General features: G+C 42.8%; 1 protein-coding gene across 16 annotated transcripts in view; it reads right to left on the bottom strand.

Moving 5' to 3' along the window:
• Window positions 1-8066: 8066 nt before the first annotated feature.
• Window positions 8067-18264, bottom strand: part of Erc2 (ELKS/RAB6-interacting/CAST family member 2) — a 932060-nt gene continuing 921862 nt past the window's right edge. For 13 of the 16 annotated variants that reach the window (XM_033756865.1, XM_033756864.1, XM_033756866.1 and 10 more), the window contains one exon: window positions 8067-10988. In XM_033756865.1, the coding sequence (XP_033612756.1) occupies window positions 10704-10988 (285 nt within the window). In that variant the 3' untranslated portion in view covers window positions 8067-10703. The remainder of the gene's footprint in view (window positions 10989-18264) is intronic. The other 3 variants (XR_004514630.1, XR_004514631.1, XM_033756878.1) reach the window with 2 other exon arrangements.

Below are 18264 nucleotides of genomic sequence, written 5' to 3'. Positions count from 1 at the left end.
TAGTTATAAGGAAGCAGAGAACATCCCTCAGTAACAATGACTCCACAAAATGCATCCCTGAAACATTCCCAACCCAAATCAGCAAGTGGTAGAACATTTTCTCTCGAGAATTTTCCAGGACTTTACAAACATGACCCCATTAATCCACTCAATACCCAGTTGAGATAGGTAGTTAGAAGTTATTATTATTCTCCCTTTCAAAATAGAACACTGGAAGCCAAGAGAGATTAAGCAATTAGTCTGAGGTCAAATGGTGAGCCAGAGACAGACCTGGGAATGAAGCAATTATCTTCTGGAATTCTAATCAAATGCACAAACTGATTGGCTAGCTACCACACTGCATTAAAATCCAGTTATATTCCCTAGGCATAAAATGATTTTTTAAAGCAAGAATTCTATGGCTATACCTGGCTGGATTTGAAAGGATTGGTTTAATACCAATGTTCAAGCTAACATCAGATTTTTTTCACAGTTCTGGTTTGGCCAAAAACCAAACCAAAACAACAACAATAAAATACAGCTCCTTGTTCCTTGCATGAATATATATATACATTCTACCTAGCTGTGCTAAATCCATTCTTCCTGTGAGAAGAGTTTTGGTGGATAAGGCAAGAAGTGTTCTACAAAGAAGCCCTGCTTATGTATTCTTTTCTTTAGAGATAGTCTGTGGCACAATAAAAAGTTTTAGAGAGCATTTTGCAATTTCCCTGATGTTGAGATTGGGAAAAGATGAACTGTTAACTATTTTCAAATTACAAAATCTGTAACTCAATTATTCACCTTTGAGCTCATAATCATTCTCTAGTCACGTACTCTTTGCTCTTTTGTGGGTACACCTCTGACAGCAGGTGAAGTTTTATGATCCAAAGTCATGCATTGGGAAAAGAGAAGGCTTCCAGGTGAACCAGGATGAATCCAAACTTTGAGCTCACAATTCCAGGGCATCTGTGTAGAAAAATTAGTCTATGAGAGAAAATGCTCCAATGATCTCTTTTCATAATAATCTACTTTTAAATCTTGCAGAAGACTCTGTCTTGAGCAAATTTTTATTCCTTTCTGCCTACTTGAATCTTTGGTGATTTAAAATAGACTGTTCTGTAATCAATTTTGACTTGTTTGGGGCAAAGTGAGATTTCAGTGAAACTATAGTCATAGGAAGGAAAATAAGGCAATATGCCATTAACTTGGTGGGAGGACACTCACATTTTACACATAGCCACATGTATTGCTATGGGCTAACTCTTAAAGAATTCATAGTGGAAACTTTTGGATTTGTTGAAATTAAGTTTCATTGAGAAGCCAGATCTGGATCTTGGAGAAATACATCTATGATTTCATGATCTCTGAAGTCTAGGATATTGGGGAATCACTCACTCTAAGAAATTCCAATTCTGGCCTATGGCTGCTCAAACTTTCCTCAACCCTATGGTCCTACACTCTGTGGCCAGCTTCTTTCAGAAACACAAAATGTAAGGGGTGAAGGGAGGGCAGGGACAAGGGGAAAAAATGAGAATGAAGACCTGTCATGTAAAGGTATAAGATCCCAATGATGAATGTAACTGTAACTATATACCTAAAATGTACCAATAAACTCAATGTGAGAGATGAGAGAGAGAGAGAGAGAGAGAGAGAGAGAGAGAGAGAGAGAGAGAGAGAGAAAGAGAGAGAGAGAGAGAGAGAGAGAACACAAAACGTGATCCACACCTTCCACAGAGGCATGGATACTACAAAAAAGATAATTTAAAAGCTTATCCATTACCTTCTTTCCAAAAAAAAAAAAAATACAAACAAACACTTTGAGGGAATCCCAAGGCAACAGAATACCTTTCCTACAAATGACCTCCTTCTCCTTTTTCATAAACTGAAAACTGTGGTGTTTAGAAATCACAGCATCATGAATAAGAGTTTGGGACCCAAATCCATCACCTTGAAAAGGCCTACCAGAGCATTTTCAAGTAGAGTTACAGAGTCTTTGTATTTCCAAATCTTCTAGTTTCTGTCATGGGATATTTCCATAGGATGTGTGGAGCTAGTTTGTTTGAAGGATGTTGAATATTCTGACACACCACTTACAAGCAACCAGGCTACAGAATCAATTTAGGAAAGGGACAAGATGGACTTTGGTTACAGGCAAAGATAATAATTCTCAACCAGCTCAGGGCTCACTCTAAAGCCTTCATTCTTACAGATGACATGAATATGTAGCATTTGGGTGGGGAAGAGGAAGCAGTAACATCCAAACTAAATGTTTCTGATGATACTCCACACCAACATTGGTCCTGCTTCTGTTTTTCTAACCAGGCACACATTTCTTATCATACTGGTTGGTCAGATTACTCCTGCATTAAAAAAAAAAAAAAACTTGGCATTTTATTGTCTAACATTTTTGTTCTTGACGAGTTCAGATGTTTTGTGGAAGTACAAGGGGTAATTACACAAATCTTTCCTTCCCTGTCATTGGCAACAGTCACCAGGGAAATTTACAACCCCCAACATCCAGATCTGGAAACCGGTTATTAAACATGGTGGAGAAAACTCTGACATGGCAAGAGGGATCTGAACAAGACCAGCTCAGTGGCAGCTCTTGTGAGAGAATGGCCGAGAGTCTGCAGTGACCATTGCATGTAGTTCATTAAGTGTTTTTATTTTTCACAGTATCGCTGTCAGTAATAGTTATCATTTCCATTTCTTCAGGATCTATGGGGTGGCTGGCATCATGTTATGTGCCCACTTGGTCCCTGTTAAAATAAAAATAAGACCCTCTAGGACTGAATTATACTTTTAGGATGAAGAAACAGACCAGAAAGGACAAGTGATCAGCCTGTGGTGTATGGTGCAATCAGGATTCTAGCAGAAATTGTGACTTCAAGTACATTCGGAGGTCAGGTAGGTGACACCCTGAAGTGAAGCTGCTGGCACAATGTCATAGAGAAGCGACAACAATGGAGAAATGGCAACTGTACCTAACTCTTCTCCAATCTCCTAGACTCCAACCCTACCACTACTGCTGTCATTTTTTTTAAATTTAACTAATTTATTTTGAGCTGGATGGGATGGTGCATGCCTGTAATCCCAGTATTCTGGAAGGCTGAGACAGAGTGCAAGTTTGAGCCCAGCCTGAGCTACATAGCAAGATCTGTCTTAAAATAAAAATTAAAAAGGGCTGTGAATATAGCTTAGTGTGAAGACCCTTGGCTCAAATCCCAGCCCCCAAAAAGTAAATCCCTTAATTAATTAGAGATAGTTTTAAACTTACAGAAAAGTTGGAAGAGTAATGAAAACATTCATACCTCCCTCACTTAGATTCCCAACATTTATGACTTCTCTACACTGACTTATCATCCTCTTTCACTTGTGTGAAAATTGTGTGCGCTCATCATCAATTTACCCCAAACCATTTGATCACAAGCTGCAGATGTCTCCTCATCACCTCTAAATTCAGATCCATGACCCCTTAGCCAGCAGGTCACCACTGTGTGAACACGGAGGCTTTGGCCTGAAATTTTCCCTCCCCAGTCTTCCCTAAGTGGAGTCACAATGTCATCATAGACAACATCTGTTTCTAAATGATACTGACTCTATTCTGCATTTGGGAAAGGAGCTACTCCACTCACACTGATCTTTCCTGCCATGGAGGCTCATGTAACCCAACAGGGAAAGGCAAAGCCAGAAAAGGCAAAAGTCCTTTCACAGAGAAGAGAAAAACTTGTCTAAACAATAAAGCTGTTGATCTAAACAATTTTTGGTCCAAAATGCTTTTGGAATTAAAAAAATATTTATTAATTTTATTGGTACATTTTAGGTACACAGTACAGTTACATTCATCATTGGGATCTTGTACCTCTACGTGGCAGATCTTGGTTCCTATTTTTCTCCATTCCCCTGCCCTCCCTTCACTCCTTCCACCCTTCTCTGTTTACAAAGACTTTGTTTCCCTGTTTTTCTTTTTCACATTATTTTTTCTTTTACCTTTTCCCTACCCCTACCAGTTCCTCTACTCTTTTAGACCTTTTCTTCCTATTACACAATATCAGTTATACAGTTTGATTCTTATTTACACTTTTAGTTTTTCACACCAGAGAAACAATTCGGTATTTACACATATGTGACATTAATTTCACTTAAGACTATGGCCTCAATGCTCGCCCATTTAGCTATACATGTCTCTAGTCTCTCATTCTTTATGGCTGAGTAGTACTCCATTTTAGAAAAAAAAAACAAACCCACATCATCTTTATCCAGTCTCCAGTTGATGGGCAACTGGGCTGTTTCCAGTATTTTTCTTCTCTGGGTCATGAATAATCCACACAGACACCTGATCATTGCAAGACAGAGATTCAATCATTTATCTACATGCTCAAAAAATCCATCACAAAGAGGGGAGAGTAACATCAGTGGGCAAATTCTTCCTCAGCCAAGTAATTAAGTCATCATCACCAGTGATGGCACCCACTGCCCTTGGCATGATGTCACGAGAATGGCCCTTTATAAACTCTGGTTTTCCTTCCAGTAACCCATAACCAGTTCAATGAGAAAAAAAAAATATATAGGAAACCTGATTAGTGTTCTCCAAAACTGCAAGGCCATAAAAAACAAGGGTAGTCTGAGCCACTCACAGCCAAAAGGAACCTGAAGAGACAGGATGATTAAATGCAATGTTTAATCTTCGATGAAGTCCTGGGACAGAAAAAAGGATATTAGGGTAAAACAAGGAAAATCTGAATGAAGTACAGACTTCAGTTAATAATGTATTGATAGTGATTTGTTAGTGATAAATACACCTTCCTTATTTAAGATCTCAATCATAGTGGAAATTATATGTATATGGGAAGGAAGGCACATGCTCTTGGAGGCTTGATTTTTTTTTTTTTGTAAATATAAGACTGTTCTAATGGAAAAATAACTTATATTTTAGAATCCATCAATGGGTTGCTGTTGCTATAGAAGGGTTTCCTAAAATTCAGAGATCAAAGTGGAGGCTAGAAGTAATTTTAGGCAGCACACAAACACAGGTTTAGCCACTCCGAGGCATAGGGGTCATATCCCCTTGCAAATCATGCTTCAATCATTCTGATTCTGTAACTCGGAACCAGGGTTTAGTCCTAGAAATCTGTCCCTAACCTTTGCCAGTCTCTCTTTTTAACAAAGAAAGACAATACCCTGGGCTCAGAGCTATGTTTTCATCATCTTACAATTATTTCTATTCTTAGTTTCATTTTTTACTTCTTAATATTTGATGATGTGTATTTATGTATAGTAAATGGTCCTACTTTCTCACTTATGACGGTGGTATTATCGTTTAAAGCACAATTATTTAAGTATAAATGTGAGTGTTTAATTGGAAATTACTTAAGACCACACACTATTTTCAGATAGAGCAAACATCAAGAGAAGGGTGTTCAAGCTGAGAACCAGTGGCCAGTACCATTCCGTCCACATCCCTGAGACAGCACCAAAGGCCTTCTCCTACCTGAGAGTAAATGCTCAGTGTCCTGTTGTCAGGTGCTCTACCGCAAACCCCAAGGATGACCATGAATGCCCAAGGATGCCTGGGAAGTCAGCAGAATCGATGCCCAGGAACTGAGGACTTAGAAGAAAAGAGAGAGGTCCATGGGTAGCAGGGTTAAATCCAATGCACAGGTTGAACATTCCTGATCTGAAAATCCCAACTCTAAAATACACCAAAGTCTGACACATGTTGAGTAAAGCCATGATGACGTGAGAGGAAAATTCCAACCTGTATCAGGTGTACGTGAAACATAATTGAGTTCTGTGTGAAGACTTGGATCCCAGCCCCAAGACATCTCATTGTACATATGCTAATATTTCAAAGTCCAGAAAGTCCAACATCTGAAATGTTTTTAGTCTCAAGCATTTCAGGAAATGGACAATCAACCTGCGCTCTGTGTTGGCCGGTTCACTTTTCACTTCGGGCTCCATTTCCGCTGGGATCCACAGCTTTATCGCGTAGTCGTAGTCCATGGTCCTGTAAAGTCAGTAAAGTATGCAGGGAGAGATGAAGCAGCCTTGTGGCTATGACAGGGATCAAATGCAACACGGAGGCACTGCTGCCTGCTCACAAGCGGGATCTGGATCCCAGCCTCCCATGTCTCTCCTATTGGACCTGGGGCTCAATGCATCCCCTAAGGAAAGGGCCTCGCCAGCCTGGGGCCCCCGACGAGGCAGGCCAGCTCACTGAGTTTCCTCTCGCTTGTCTGTAAAGTGGGCGTAGTGGCTGCACCTGCCTCCTGGGAGGACTGTGCGGATAAATGAGTTCTTGGAAGCACAGTGGCAAGCACGACACTGATACCAAACGAGCGCTCGGTAACTACAGGCCACTCCTGGGCACCTCTGCATTTCTGCTTCTTTCACTGTAAAATGCTGATCATGACAGTACTTACCTCACTGGCCTGTTGTCAGGAATGGAGAGACGATGCAGATGAATCCTTAGCATCGTGGTCTGGTTCCTGGCAAACATTCAGTAACGCTCAATTATTTATCCTCCATGTTTACTTATGATCAGCACGGTTCCTACCCTGCTACTGTGGATCAGCAACTCTGATAATTAGAGCGCGTCTCAGTCCTTTTGTAATAGCAGTTTGAAGATACTAGAAGTGACCAAGGAAGACTTGGAGGTCACAACCTTGCGTACGTCATCATTAGAATCGCAAGCCTCAGTGGAGCTGAAGTAGGATTAGCCTGTGGTCTTAGCCCAGCAGTGTGTGGGCTGCTGCCTCTCTTACCAAGGAGCCTGGCTTGTCAGTAGCAGAGGCTCCATCTGGCCTGCTGCATTTATAAAACCAGGCCCGAATGTGAGCCAGCTGCTTTGGGAAGCTCTGTGAGGTCAAAAGTTCTTGTCTAACCAACGTTCTTTCTACAAAAAAGCAAGAGAGTCAAAACGATAAACAACGTTTTAGGTCTCCCAAATATACCTGAATGTGAAGGAATTTAAACCATTTACCCATAGGTACTGAAATCAAATGATATTTCCCTAGTGTTGTCCAGGGCCAACTGGAAGGAGATATTTGTCCCTCCCACTCCTTCCTGGAGAGCCTTCAGAGAGGCAGCCCTGTTTCCAGCTGAACTTACCATGTGTATCTGATCATTGACTTCTGTCTGGAACTCAGTCTCTCGTCTGATGAGACAAGGATGTTAGACTGCATGACACATCACATAGTTCCTAGCAGTCACTCATTGCTTTCAATCCTAGTCAGATTTGGAAATTCCTTCTGAGGCCTATAATCCAAACTTTTAGAAACTATTTCCTAACAGTCCCAGCCAAGAGAGCATCCTCTGGGATCCAAGGGCAGACTGAAAGGCAGGCAGTCCTTGCATAGAGGACTGACTGTGTGGGCATCCAGCTGGTGGCTGGGCTAGCTATTATTTGTCCTGCTCAGTTTTCTTGTAAGAGAAATTGTATTTACCCATTGGAAACTGCATTTCCATAGCCAGCAAAGCTGTCCATCATGTGACCTCACAACTTGCAAACTCCCTTGAAAGATAATCAGATGCACCATCTAAAAAGACACAGTAAAGGTCCTTGGAGGAGACAGATGTGGATGCTTGGAGAGAGAGTACCTGTACTTTTAAATAAATACTCAGAGCTATTCAGGGACACCTCTGGCACTCAGTGTAGAGAGCTCAGCAGAGGCCAAAGCCGTTCCAATGGGAGGTGCGGAGAAAAGAGCAAGGGAAAGTAGAGGGGAAAGAGGGAAGCAAGAATAGGAGAGAAGGAAGAAGGGAGGGAGGGAGAAGTGAAGATGGAAAAAGACAGAGGAAGATCAGGGCAGGGGGAGCAAGGAAACCGGGGCACAAAAGGGAAGAGAAACACACAAGGAAGAAGGGAGCTACTGACAATGACTTCACTTCTTGATGTGAGCCTCTACATCTAGTCATACACAGAGTTAAGTGTGTCCGGTTAAGTGGCTCGGAAACTCCCATTGTTTTTCCATTTTCAAGTCTATTGGGTTCTTCAAATGGGCACCGGTAGCCCCCAAAATATTTAAAACCGCCAGGATTGAAGCATTTATTGGAGATGGAATGAACTCACTTCAGAAAGAAACAAGGTTTATTTGATGAATATAAATAAGGTGATCAGCACAAAGTACTCTTCATACACATGGTAACAAATTTATGAACTGTACATACCTTGTACACTGTACTTCTACTGGACACAAGGTTACAATAACTGGCTAATACATGCCCACTGGTAGTTTCGAGGGTTCCTTAATTTTATTTATTTTTTTCATATTGATGTCCGTAATCACATGATCAATATCACAACCCACATGCCACTCACTTGAGGAAATATTACAAGAAGCACTATCAAACGAGGGTCTCCGGAAAGTAGACACGCCGAGCCCTGGCAGCATTCAAATGCCACTCTACACAAGAACATCGCAGAAAGAGCTTTACGTCAACACATGTGAGGTCTCATCATAAACACTGTTTAAAAAGTAAAACCCACTTTCAAACGGAAGTTGACACGCTGTTGACGTGCATACCGAATACACAAAAATCATTAAATACAAAATTGAGACTGTACATATAAATCAAATGGGGTATAAAGTACAAGCCTGCTTTGCACATAGTAAGACTTGGACGAACTTCTCCTAAATGTTAGCCCAAACGCTTTTCAACTGCATTATAATCAGAAGGGAATTTGCTAAAGTTTGCACAAAGAAGATACTTTCCCAACATCACAGTGTTTGTTGTAAACCCAGAGACTATTTTTCATGAGTGAAAAGGGATGTTTTGGTAACTTCCAAACATCAGAGAATATTACATAAAAGAGAAAAAGATGCTGTATGCAATAGAATTCAATTTTTAGGGACTAAATGATATGGTTGCATAAAGGGAAGATCAATAATACTTGAAACCAACAAAAGTGGAGCAGAAAACAGTCCCCAAAGCAATACTGGTGACAAAATTGGCACATTACATAGAAATAGCTAACACACATGGTTTGTTTGTTTCTTTATTTTTCTATTTCGATGACCCTATTTTTGCTACTGGATTTCCTAATTCCTATTTCAAGTATTCAGTTGCAGAGTTCAGGTCAGGGCCTGGCTGCCGGAGGCAGTGAGGACAAACTGGGGATGCATCTGCGGCCTGGGTTTCCAGTGTGACGCTGCGTCAGAATGTAGGAATTCGCCTCGCAAGGAACTCTGCTCACTTCTCCAACCGAGACCTACACCCCTTTGATAATTAAAGGACAAACTTTTAAAACGTGAATGTATTTGGATTGTTTACGCAACATGTAAGTTTTGTGTAATTCCGTATATTCACTGACAATAAGAACGAAGCTGCAAGCAAGAAACTTGCTTTACTATATGAGTTGTGCGCGCCACGAACGAGTGGCGCACTTCTGAGACAGGTTCATCTTCCCAGCCAATAAGGTGTTTGTCTTTTAAATATCTCTATGGCTCACTGGAGAGGCCCAGAGTTAATTGCACCAACATTTAAAAAAGTAATAATAATGACTAAATTCAATGCAAGGCTTCAGGAACATTTGTTTAGAATCTTTTCCACAGCAGCAAAGAAAGACAACTATATTTATTAAGGCCACTCATGCTTAAATTCACTGTTTGTCCTTTAAAAATGCAGGTTTTATCTCCCACTTGCATACACGTGGAAGGGCTCCTTCCACGGACGAGAGAATGGATCAATACAAGGGTTGCACATGTTTGCCAGACTCAATCATGACTTTTATGAAATTATAATGACTTTAATATTTTTAATTATTCAGAGGAAGTGGTAGGAGTTTAAGTCTCCTTAGAACCATGTCACTGTATATAAAAGACCTGGAAATTTGGTCTCTTTCCCTGGCATGTGCTTTAAATAACGACTCATTATCCACAGACATGTTGTATGGAGCTATATACAGATACACAGCTTTTGTGATTGTTCCTCATTCATCAATGTTTTCATGTTTGATGCTGAAAATGCTTTGGAATCCATGTTGGAAACATACTTAAAAAAAAAAAAAAGAGAACTGATCCTTCATTTACGGATGATCTAAGCGAACACTGTTCGCACAGCATTTGGATCTGGAAATGTGAATGAGCCCTGGCTTCTTCATGGAGACCCCCACCTGCACGGGAATGGTAAGAGCCCAAGGGTCCGCCACACCCCAGCCACCAGGCACAGGGACACACAGGGATATGTAGATGCCTCGGGCTCTTGCCACTCTCCAGTACATAAGCAGGGAGATAAAATTATGAACGACCAATTTAGATGTGCCATGCATTGTCAGAGACACACACCATGTTCTCATAAGGCGATTTCTTGGCAAGTATTAGTGGTTTAAAAAATTGATTTCATTTCCAACCTGGCCCAGAGGTAACTATTGGTTACACCATCAAAATGTGGTTCTTCAAAGAGCACATGAAAGAAATAGAGGAGGGTAAAGGCTTGCAAGTTTTGGGGTTTTGGTTCCTTGTCAGAGGTTTCACACATCGCATCATGATACACAAACACAGCCAACACCGCCCACTCACAGCAAATTCACACTGTTCAATAATCTAATGCACCAGGAATGACCACGTGAGACTGAACCAGCAGGAAGGGGGAGATGAAGCTAGTTGTCCAACAGAAGCCGAATCCATATTCAAATCCCATGGAGGTGCAACGTATCCAGTGAGGTTTAAGTAACAGAAATAAAATGTTATCAAATAATGACATTCAGAATAGTTGGACACATTCTAAGTGCCCAAAATCTCACGAGAAAATGGAGGATGCGCCATTTTTTTTTCCGCCTCCTCTGCATTCTTCCTTTCCAATATATCCAAGTCCACAAGAAACGACATGATATGATGAAGGAATATGAAGTAGGACAGAAGCAAGGTCGGTAATGAAAGTGAAAACTCCCCTTCGGTCCTGCCGAGCTGCTCCTGGGGTTGGTAGACAGTGACGTGAGCCGCGCTGCAACAGATTATCAGAGTACTGCCGCAGAGCTGTGTTTCCCCTCTATTGAGCCCTTCTGACAGCTGCAACAAGAAAGCATACGATTTAGCAGGGAAAGAAAGTGGCAGCAGTGTCTGATAACCCTGCTGAAACTGCCCTGCAGGGGCCTTTCTACCACTCTCTCCGGTTGGGGTTGGGTGGGAGCAGGGAGGAGGCAAAGGGGAGGGAGCGTAGAGAAAAGACAAAGGGAACAGAAAATTCATGACGTCCTACAAATGCATCCGAGAACAGGCCTCTTTCAAACTGTGTCACTCTTGTGCACATACGGCTCTTAATGTGTAAACGGAAATGGGAGGGGAGTATACGAAAATATTTCAGGGATTATCCGAACAAGCTATGTGGCAAATTTTCTCCCCACGTTTTTTTCTACAGTGACTATGGATTCATACTTCTATAACTTGATCCACAGAGATTAGAGATTTAAAGATACTCAAGACACCAGAAACCTCAAGATTCCTTAATAAATAATCTAAGAGCAACAATTCAAAAGAACATCGCAGCCAGCAATTCCACTCACTGGTATATGCCCCAAACTGAAAACAAGCATTCAGTCAGATATTTGTACACGGATATTTGATTACTCACGATCATTATTTAATTATTCAATAATCAGTTATTCACAGTAGCCAACAGTATCCATCAACAGATAAATAAACGTGATGTATACACACAAGGGAGTATTATTTGGCCATTAAAAAGAAATGAAGCTCCGGCACATGCTGCACTGTGGATAGCTCTTGAGGACATCGTGCTGACTCCAGTAAACAAGACCAAAAAAGACAAATAATACGTGATTCAACGGCAAGGAGGAGGAGGAGGAGGAGGGGAGTTACTTGTCAGTGGATACAGAATTTCTGTTTGAAGGGATGACGATTCCAGAGACGAATAATGGTGATGATGTCGGGAACTTGTGAAGGTACCCAGTGCAACTGAAATGCATTCTTAAAACAGTCAGAATGGCAAACTTTATGCTATGCATGCTGTGCCACAGTAAAAACTTTAATAAGAATCTCCATTAGAGCAGATTGAAACAAAGTCGGCTTTCATGCCCACATCCAATGGCTGTGCGTGTGCGTCAGGCCAAACCTAAGGACAGTGGCCACACCCCATGTCCCAGGGAACAGGTATGCACAAGTGCCCAGGCTTTCTCACTAGCCCAGTGTAGGGCCCCGGGTGGGAAGAAACCGTGAGGTGGGTGAGAAGAGGGGACCATCCACACCGCCCTTTCAGCAGTGGCTTCCTTCTCTACGATGCTTAGCTGCTGTCCTTCGTCACACAGGGCCTCCGAGCGCTTGGGAGGTTCTTTGCACATGGCCATGACCATAGTGCAGCTAACTGGGGACTATGACAGGGAGGGGAAACATCTCACTCACTCACACACACACACACACCCACATGGCGGGAGCCATCTGATTCGGTGGTTAATACACAGTATTGCTCTGCTCACACTGACTAATGAGAGTGCTAAAGGTCCCAGCGTCTGCACAGGTAGGCAGCTATTTCAAGCTATCATTAAGCAGGGCAAATGAAATATGTGGCTTGGATGAACTCTGCTAATTCATACTCTGAGGCGTTCAGTGTAACCCTTCTGGTTAAGAAACTTGAATAGGGGCAAAAAATGACTTTTGCAGAGCCAGAAAGTTAGGGAGTTCCTAGAGCAGATCATATTACTCATTCTGGCACATAAAATCTCTGAAAACTGTATGAAAATTGTAAGTCAGAGCACGCTTTCTGTTTCATGAGCTGTGCATAGCTCTAATTCTTTTGCGCACTAAGCATTTCTTAATCATCTTTTTAAAGGGCTGACCAGTATATTAAAAGGCCACACGATTAAACGGTAAAGGGAAACCCAACGTAGTATTAAAACACTCAGGTCATTTTTTTACAGATGGGGAAATGAGTGAAAAATAATTACAGTGAATGTCCTATGTCCTTGATGTTTTTCCAAGATAAAGTAGCAAAGAACAATCATTTATTCAGTTGTGAGAAAGGTTTCCAGCTGGGTAACAGGTCACAAAGCAGAACACAGTGCCTCACAATTACAGCACACTGCTTTTGGGTAAGGTTTATGCTGCAGTGGAGGGAACTTTCAAGAAGTGTTGCCACTCCTTGAATCAAACAATCCAGTCATTAAGAGGTCAAAATGGGTTGGGCTGGGGGTGGGGGCTCCAACGACTTTGCCACCAGTTAGAAATGCAGATGATCTCTTGTTGAGGGGCAAACAACAATATGCTTTTTAAAGAGCAAAAAAGGAGTTCTGGTTTCCAGCAATGAGGCAATCTGGGCTGCCACCCACTGTGACATAATCCCTGACCAGTGCTCCTTCTCCTGGATGGTCACAGCTAGCGGCCCTAACCCCCTCCAGCATCTTCTCTTACACCACCCAACTCTATGCTTTCTTAAACAGCTCTGTTTCCATGGTGACGGCTATTCCATGCAAACATTCCTCAGTGAAGCTTTATAACCCCTGTTTATAGCCCCTTTACACAGCATCCTGCGGTTCTCAGGATGGAGGTCCCACAGGCTTCTGGCCATGCTGTTGAGGAGCCCTCAGGCCTCTCTAGCTCCACTCTTAGCCCTGACCTTCTGCGCTTCTATTCCATCTATGTGAAACTGGCTTTCTGCGGTGCTGAAGCTTGCTTTCTCCCTTCTCAACAAACATGCCCGTCTGTCTGACATGCACCCCTACCAAGTGTTGACTGGACAGATCCCTACCTACTCTTCAGTCTCAGCTTGGGCGTTGTGTCTGCCCAGGAAGTCTCTCACACACACTATAGGATGTGGCAGCCGCTGGCCACGTGTGGCCAAGGAGCACTGGAAATGTGGCTAGTCCAAACTGAGATGTGTCATGTGAGATCAGATTTTCAAGACTTAATACGAAAAAAAAAAAAAAAAAAGGAAACTATCTTGGTACCAAGTTTTTAATGAGTTCATGTCAAAATGACTTTTGGGATATACTGAATAAAACAAAATAAACATCGCCATTAATTCTGCCCATTTCATTCTATTTTCATTGAACAACCATGGTCTAGGTCAGTGGCGGTGAGCCTGTGACACATGGGCCACAGTGGGCGCACAGAGCCCTCTCTACTGGCAAGTGGCCAAAACTGCCCCAATAGCTGAGCATCAAATAACAGTTGATTTTTCTAAACTAAAACAGTATTCAGGTTTAATTGCAGTGTTGGCACTTTGCGATAAGTAAGTGGGTTTTGGGTTGCTGCATGGGCACACAGTGTCTAAAAGGTTCGCCATCACTGGTCTAGGTGGACTGTAAGCTCCATGGGGGTAGCAGCAGGCCACTCTTGTCCCCTTGTGCTTTGCAGGAGGATCTGCTCATTTTTCTATAGTTATTAGAGTGATGAGCATAGACAGACCCTGACATTTCCCAAGCATCTCCCCACACAAGATTTCCTGCCCTCATCCCTGGCCCTGGGACCAAAAGCATATGAGACAGTGATTATATTGTTTTATATAGGTAGCAAAGGCTACCAAGAGTTGACTTTAAACTAAGCTGAAAGGAGAGGATCCGAGCAAGCCTGAGAATGAACGACATCCTTTATTAGCAGAGACATTCCTTCTACTCCATCCAAAGCAAGTCAGTACATTGTGAAGCCTAAGTTCACACGTCGTGAACCACGTAAGTCTCACTGTGCTGAGATGGAGGGAGCCGTGGGGCGAGGGCCTATGAGATTCCTGTAGGGTGCCAGGATGACCACCAGATGACCGTCGGCAATGAGACGGCAACCTCAGTTCTACAGCCACAAGAAAGGGCAACCTGCCGATCGATAACTGAGTGGGCTCAGAAGTGCGTGTCTCCTCACACCTTCCTGTCAGAGTCCAGCTCTGCCTTGATTTGGCCTTTCTGAGACCCTCAGCAGAGAACCCAGTTGAGCCCATCTGGACTTCTGATCTACATACAGCACTGTGGACTAGCAAATGGATGCTGTTTTCGTCCACTAAACTGGCAGTAATTTGTTACGCAGCAGTAGAAAAGGAAGCTGGCGCCTCTCTGTGTCGGGCAATGTGCTTGGTGCCAGGGACACTCCAGTGACAAGGACGGGCAAGATCCACACCCTCAGAGAGCCTGCATGCCCTAGGGTAGAGAGGCCACGAGCAAACACACAAATCAATACCTGAATGAAGATTTTAAAATTTGTGCCTGTAAGGAAAGGAACAAGGAGGAGCTGTGAAAAGCACGCTTAAATTTTATCGAGGGACTGATGATAATTATGATAGGATTTTCTTTTCATAGGGAAAGATGTTCATAACTTTTCAGGGAAAAAAGCTGATTACATATGGGGAGGCACTTTTGGGCTATTTTAAACTGAAGAAGCAATAACTAGCATCCTACTACAATGTAAAGCTATTTCATGTGTGGAGAAAAGTCCTGGGAAGCTGGCTGCCCTGGCCCAGGGTGGGGTGAGGGAGCGGGTGGTGAGCGGAGCTCCACAGGGAGGTTCTGCCCCAGGACAAGCACCCCTGGGAGAGCAGGCCGTAAACGTGTGATGTCTCACAAATATTCCTTCAGCCCGTTTTTCTCTGGAATAAAGACACCTGCCCGATTATGGCTTTCTTCCCCTGCCCTTTCAGTAGTGATTTGCAGAAACAGGCTGGGAGAAAGGGGTCTTTGGTAAACACGGAGGGGTTAAAGGGGAAACTGTTTAATAACAGTAGTAAAATGCAGGCTATTTCTGACGTCTGGGTTAATGTCCATTATGGCCCATGTGCTTTCCAAATGTGTGCAGTGTACCCCGGGTACAAAGACAGACACCCATTCACAGCACGCTAGATGCCCCTAACGTCATGCACGTGGTGCCCACATAAAAGGCGAGCCCCCCATAGACTAATTAACCACGGCCAAGGAAAGCGCTCCTCAGCGCATTGGCATCCTGCAGAACGGCTCAGCCAAGCAACTGTGCTCACAGGAAAGGCCGAAAGTCACTTTTGCTCAGGAAAAAAAAATCTATAACTACATCTGCCTTATTACTTAAACATCTTTTAAAACAGGGTAGGATGGGTTTCTCGTTTTCCTCATGAAGATTTATTTATTATTGTTGTGATCAAAGTGGCAACAGATTATGCTAAATCATTTAATTTTCTTGATAGGAGCAACCACCTTGAAGCCATAATTCAAAAATATGAGTGGAGAGCTACATTTTACCTCGAGAGCGGCCTCCTGCAGCTCCACAGGGGCTCCACAGGGCAATAAAATGTAACACTTCAGGTGGGGCCAGGGAGGGCTGGGGTGGGCCGGGCCAGCCCTGTGCTCAGAATTGCAAACTGCTGTTAGGATGACAGAGCTGGCTGGGGGGAGGCAACCATGCGACTCTACTTCATCTTCCCCTTCCACGGCTGGATTAAACTCACCCATATTTTAAACGCAGGGATCCCCACTGATATGAGATAGGTACACGAAGTGGCAGCACACCCTGTCTCCTCACGATTTATTTTTGTCATTATTGTTGTGGTCAGAAGTATTAATAGCTCATGTTGGGTGCATGCTGTCCGCCAATGCATTCTCTGTTTCTGCCTGAATTATTGCAAACAAGCTTGGTAGCAACATGGTACTGACCTGGTTGGTTAACAGGCAAGGAAGCCGAATTTAGGGAAACTCAATGTTTCCGGTCACCTCCTCCACCTTTCTCGGCCTCCTCTGCACTCCTATGTCTTCTCTCAGACCCCACTTCCCTTTAACAGAAGGCCAGGATTTCTTAAATCTTAGTCTTTTGTGCCTCACCTTTCAAGTTTTTTAATCCCTCCATGACACTTGAGCATTTTTCTTTTAAGAACATTCTCATCCTGTCATTCCAGCAGTCTGGGAGGCTGAGGCAGGAAGATGGAAAGTTTGAGCCCAGCCTGGCTCAACTTTAGCAACTCTGAGTCTCAGAATAAGATGTTAAAAAGGGGCAGGGGAAGGGGGAAGTAGCTCCCTGGGAAGGCTCTGGGTTCATTCCTCAGGACTGACCACAAAAACAAAACGAAACTGAAAACATAAATTTCGTTTTTACGAATGACTTATTTTCATACCAAGATACAGCAATGGAACCAATACTTAGGACTACACATTATAACAATTTCAGAGCTACTGAAGTATAAGGGCAGTTCCATGAAACCAGCCAACACTATCTTGTGGACATGCAGCACCCTGGCTCCCAACACCCCAGCCTGAGACCGTTCCCCGCCCAGCCAGGGCTCTCCCTTAGAAGCACAGAATGTGTCTGGTGGTCGCGCAGATTCCGTGACAGCAGTAAGCCCCAGCACCTCGGTCTACATTTTGAGCCAAGATGCTATAGACTACTGAGCTCTTCCCTTTTCAAGGGCAGAAAGCAGCAGAAACAAAAATTCAAAAATCTGCCACTTAACACCAGTGTTAGGCATTCTTCATTTTTAAAACAATGGCTAAGTTGGTTGTAATTAGTTCTTAAAAGTATACCTCCTTTAACCTGCGTCTGCTAGTAGAGCCTTGCGATCTCACCCTACAGACACATGTATGCCGGGGAGGGGGCTGGCTTGTGTAATGCAGGATGTTTACCCCATATTCTGCACTGAGATGCCAGCAGCACTGCCCCTTCCCAGTCATGATGATCCAAATGACCCAAAAGAGGTTCCCAAACACTCAGGAGAGCGCACAACCACCCCAACTGAGAACCTTGCTCTGATTGGTTTTGTACATAACTGGCTCACTGCATTCTTTCAAACACACAGCATTTTGTTTGTTTGTTTTATTTGTACTGGGGATTGAACTCGGGTCCTTGCCCTTGCAAGGCAGATCACCGAACCACTGAGCTAAATCCCCAGCCCTAAACACAAAGCATTTTGATACATATGTATATGTGTATCTACTGACCTATATGTATGTGAAGAGTTTTGCAGAAATAAAGATCGACTTCTAAGTTGCTTCATATTATTTCTCAAGTCCTGTGGAAATAGGCATAACCCAAGTCATAAAAGTAATGAAAATGTTCAACTTATCTGACATAAAATAGAAATGCGGCAAGCTTGAGATAGTGAGACACCTAAGACACTTGCTGAGCCGAGTGAAAAGGTAAAATCCAGTTTAAATTTATAGCATTCTTTCAGTGTCCCTCTAGGAGTTTGGCATTTTGCCAGGGTTCCTTGTTAAAAATTTGTTAAACGTGTTTGGCATTAATGCAAACACAAAGTGGTCATTTGTTACAAATTCTATTGGAATGCATTCATTTAAGGCAATGAAGTAGTTAGTAGAAAAGAAAAAAATGTTCATTAAGTACATTTTAAAAATACAATGATGTATGCAGTGAGTAACTGTGGCGCCCTGGT

The sequence above is a fragment of the Fukomys damarensis genome, unplaced genomic scaffold, assembly GCF_012274545.1.
Source record: "Fukomys damarensis isolate Sample0158 unplaced genomic scaffold, DMR_v1.0_HiC HiC_scaffold_28, whole genome shotgun sequence".
NCBI lineage: Eukaryota > Metazoa > Chordata > Mammalia > Rodentia > Bathyergidae > Fukomys > Fukomys damarensis.
This window is presented reverse-complemented; position numbering and strand designations above follow the sequence as displayed.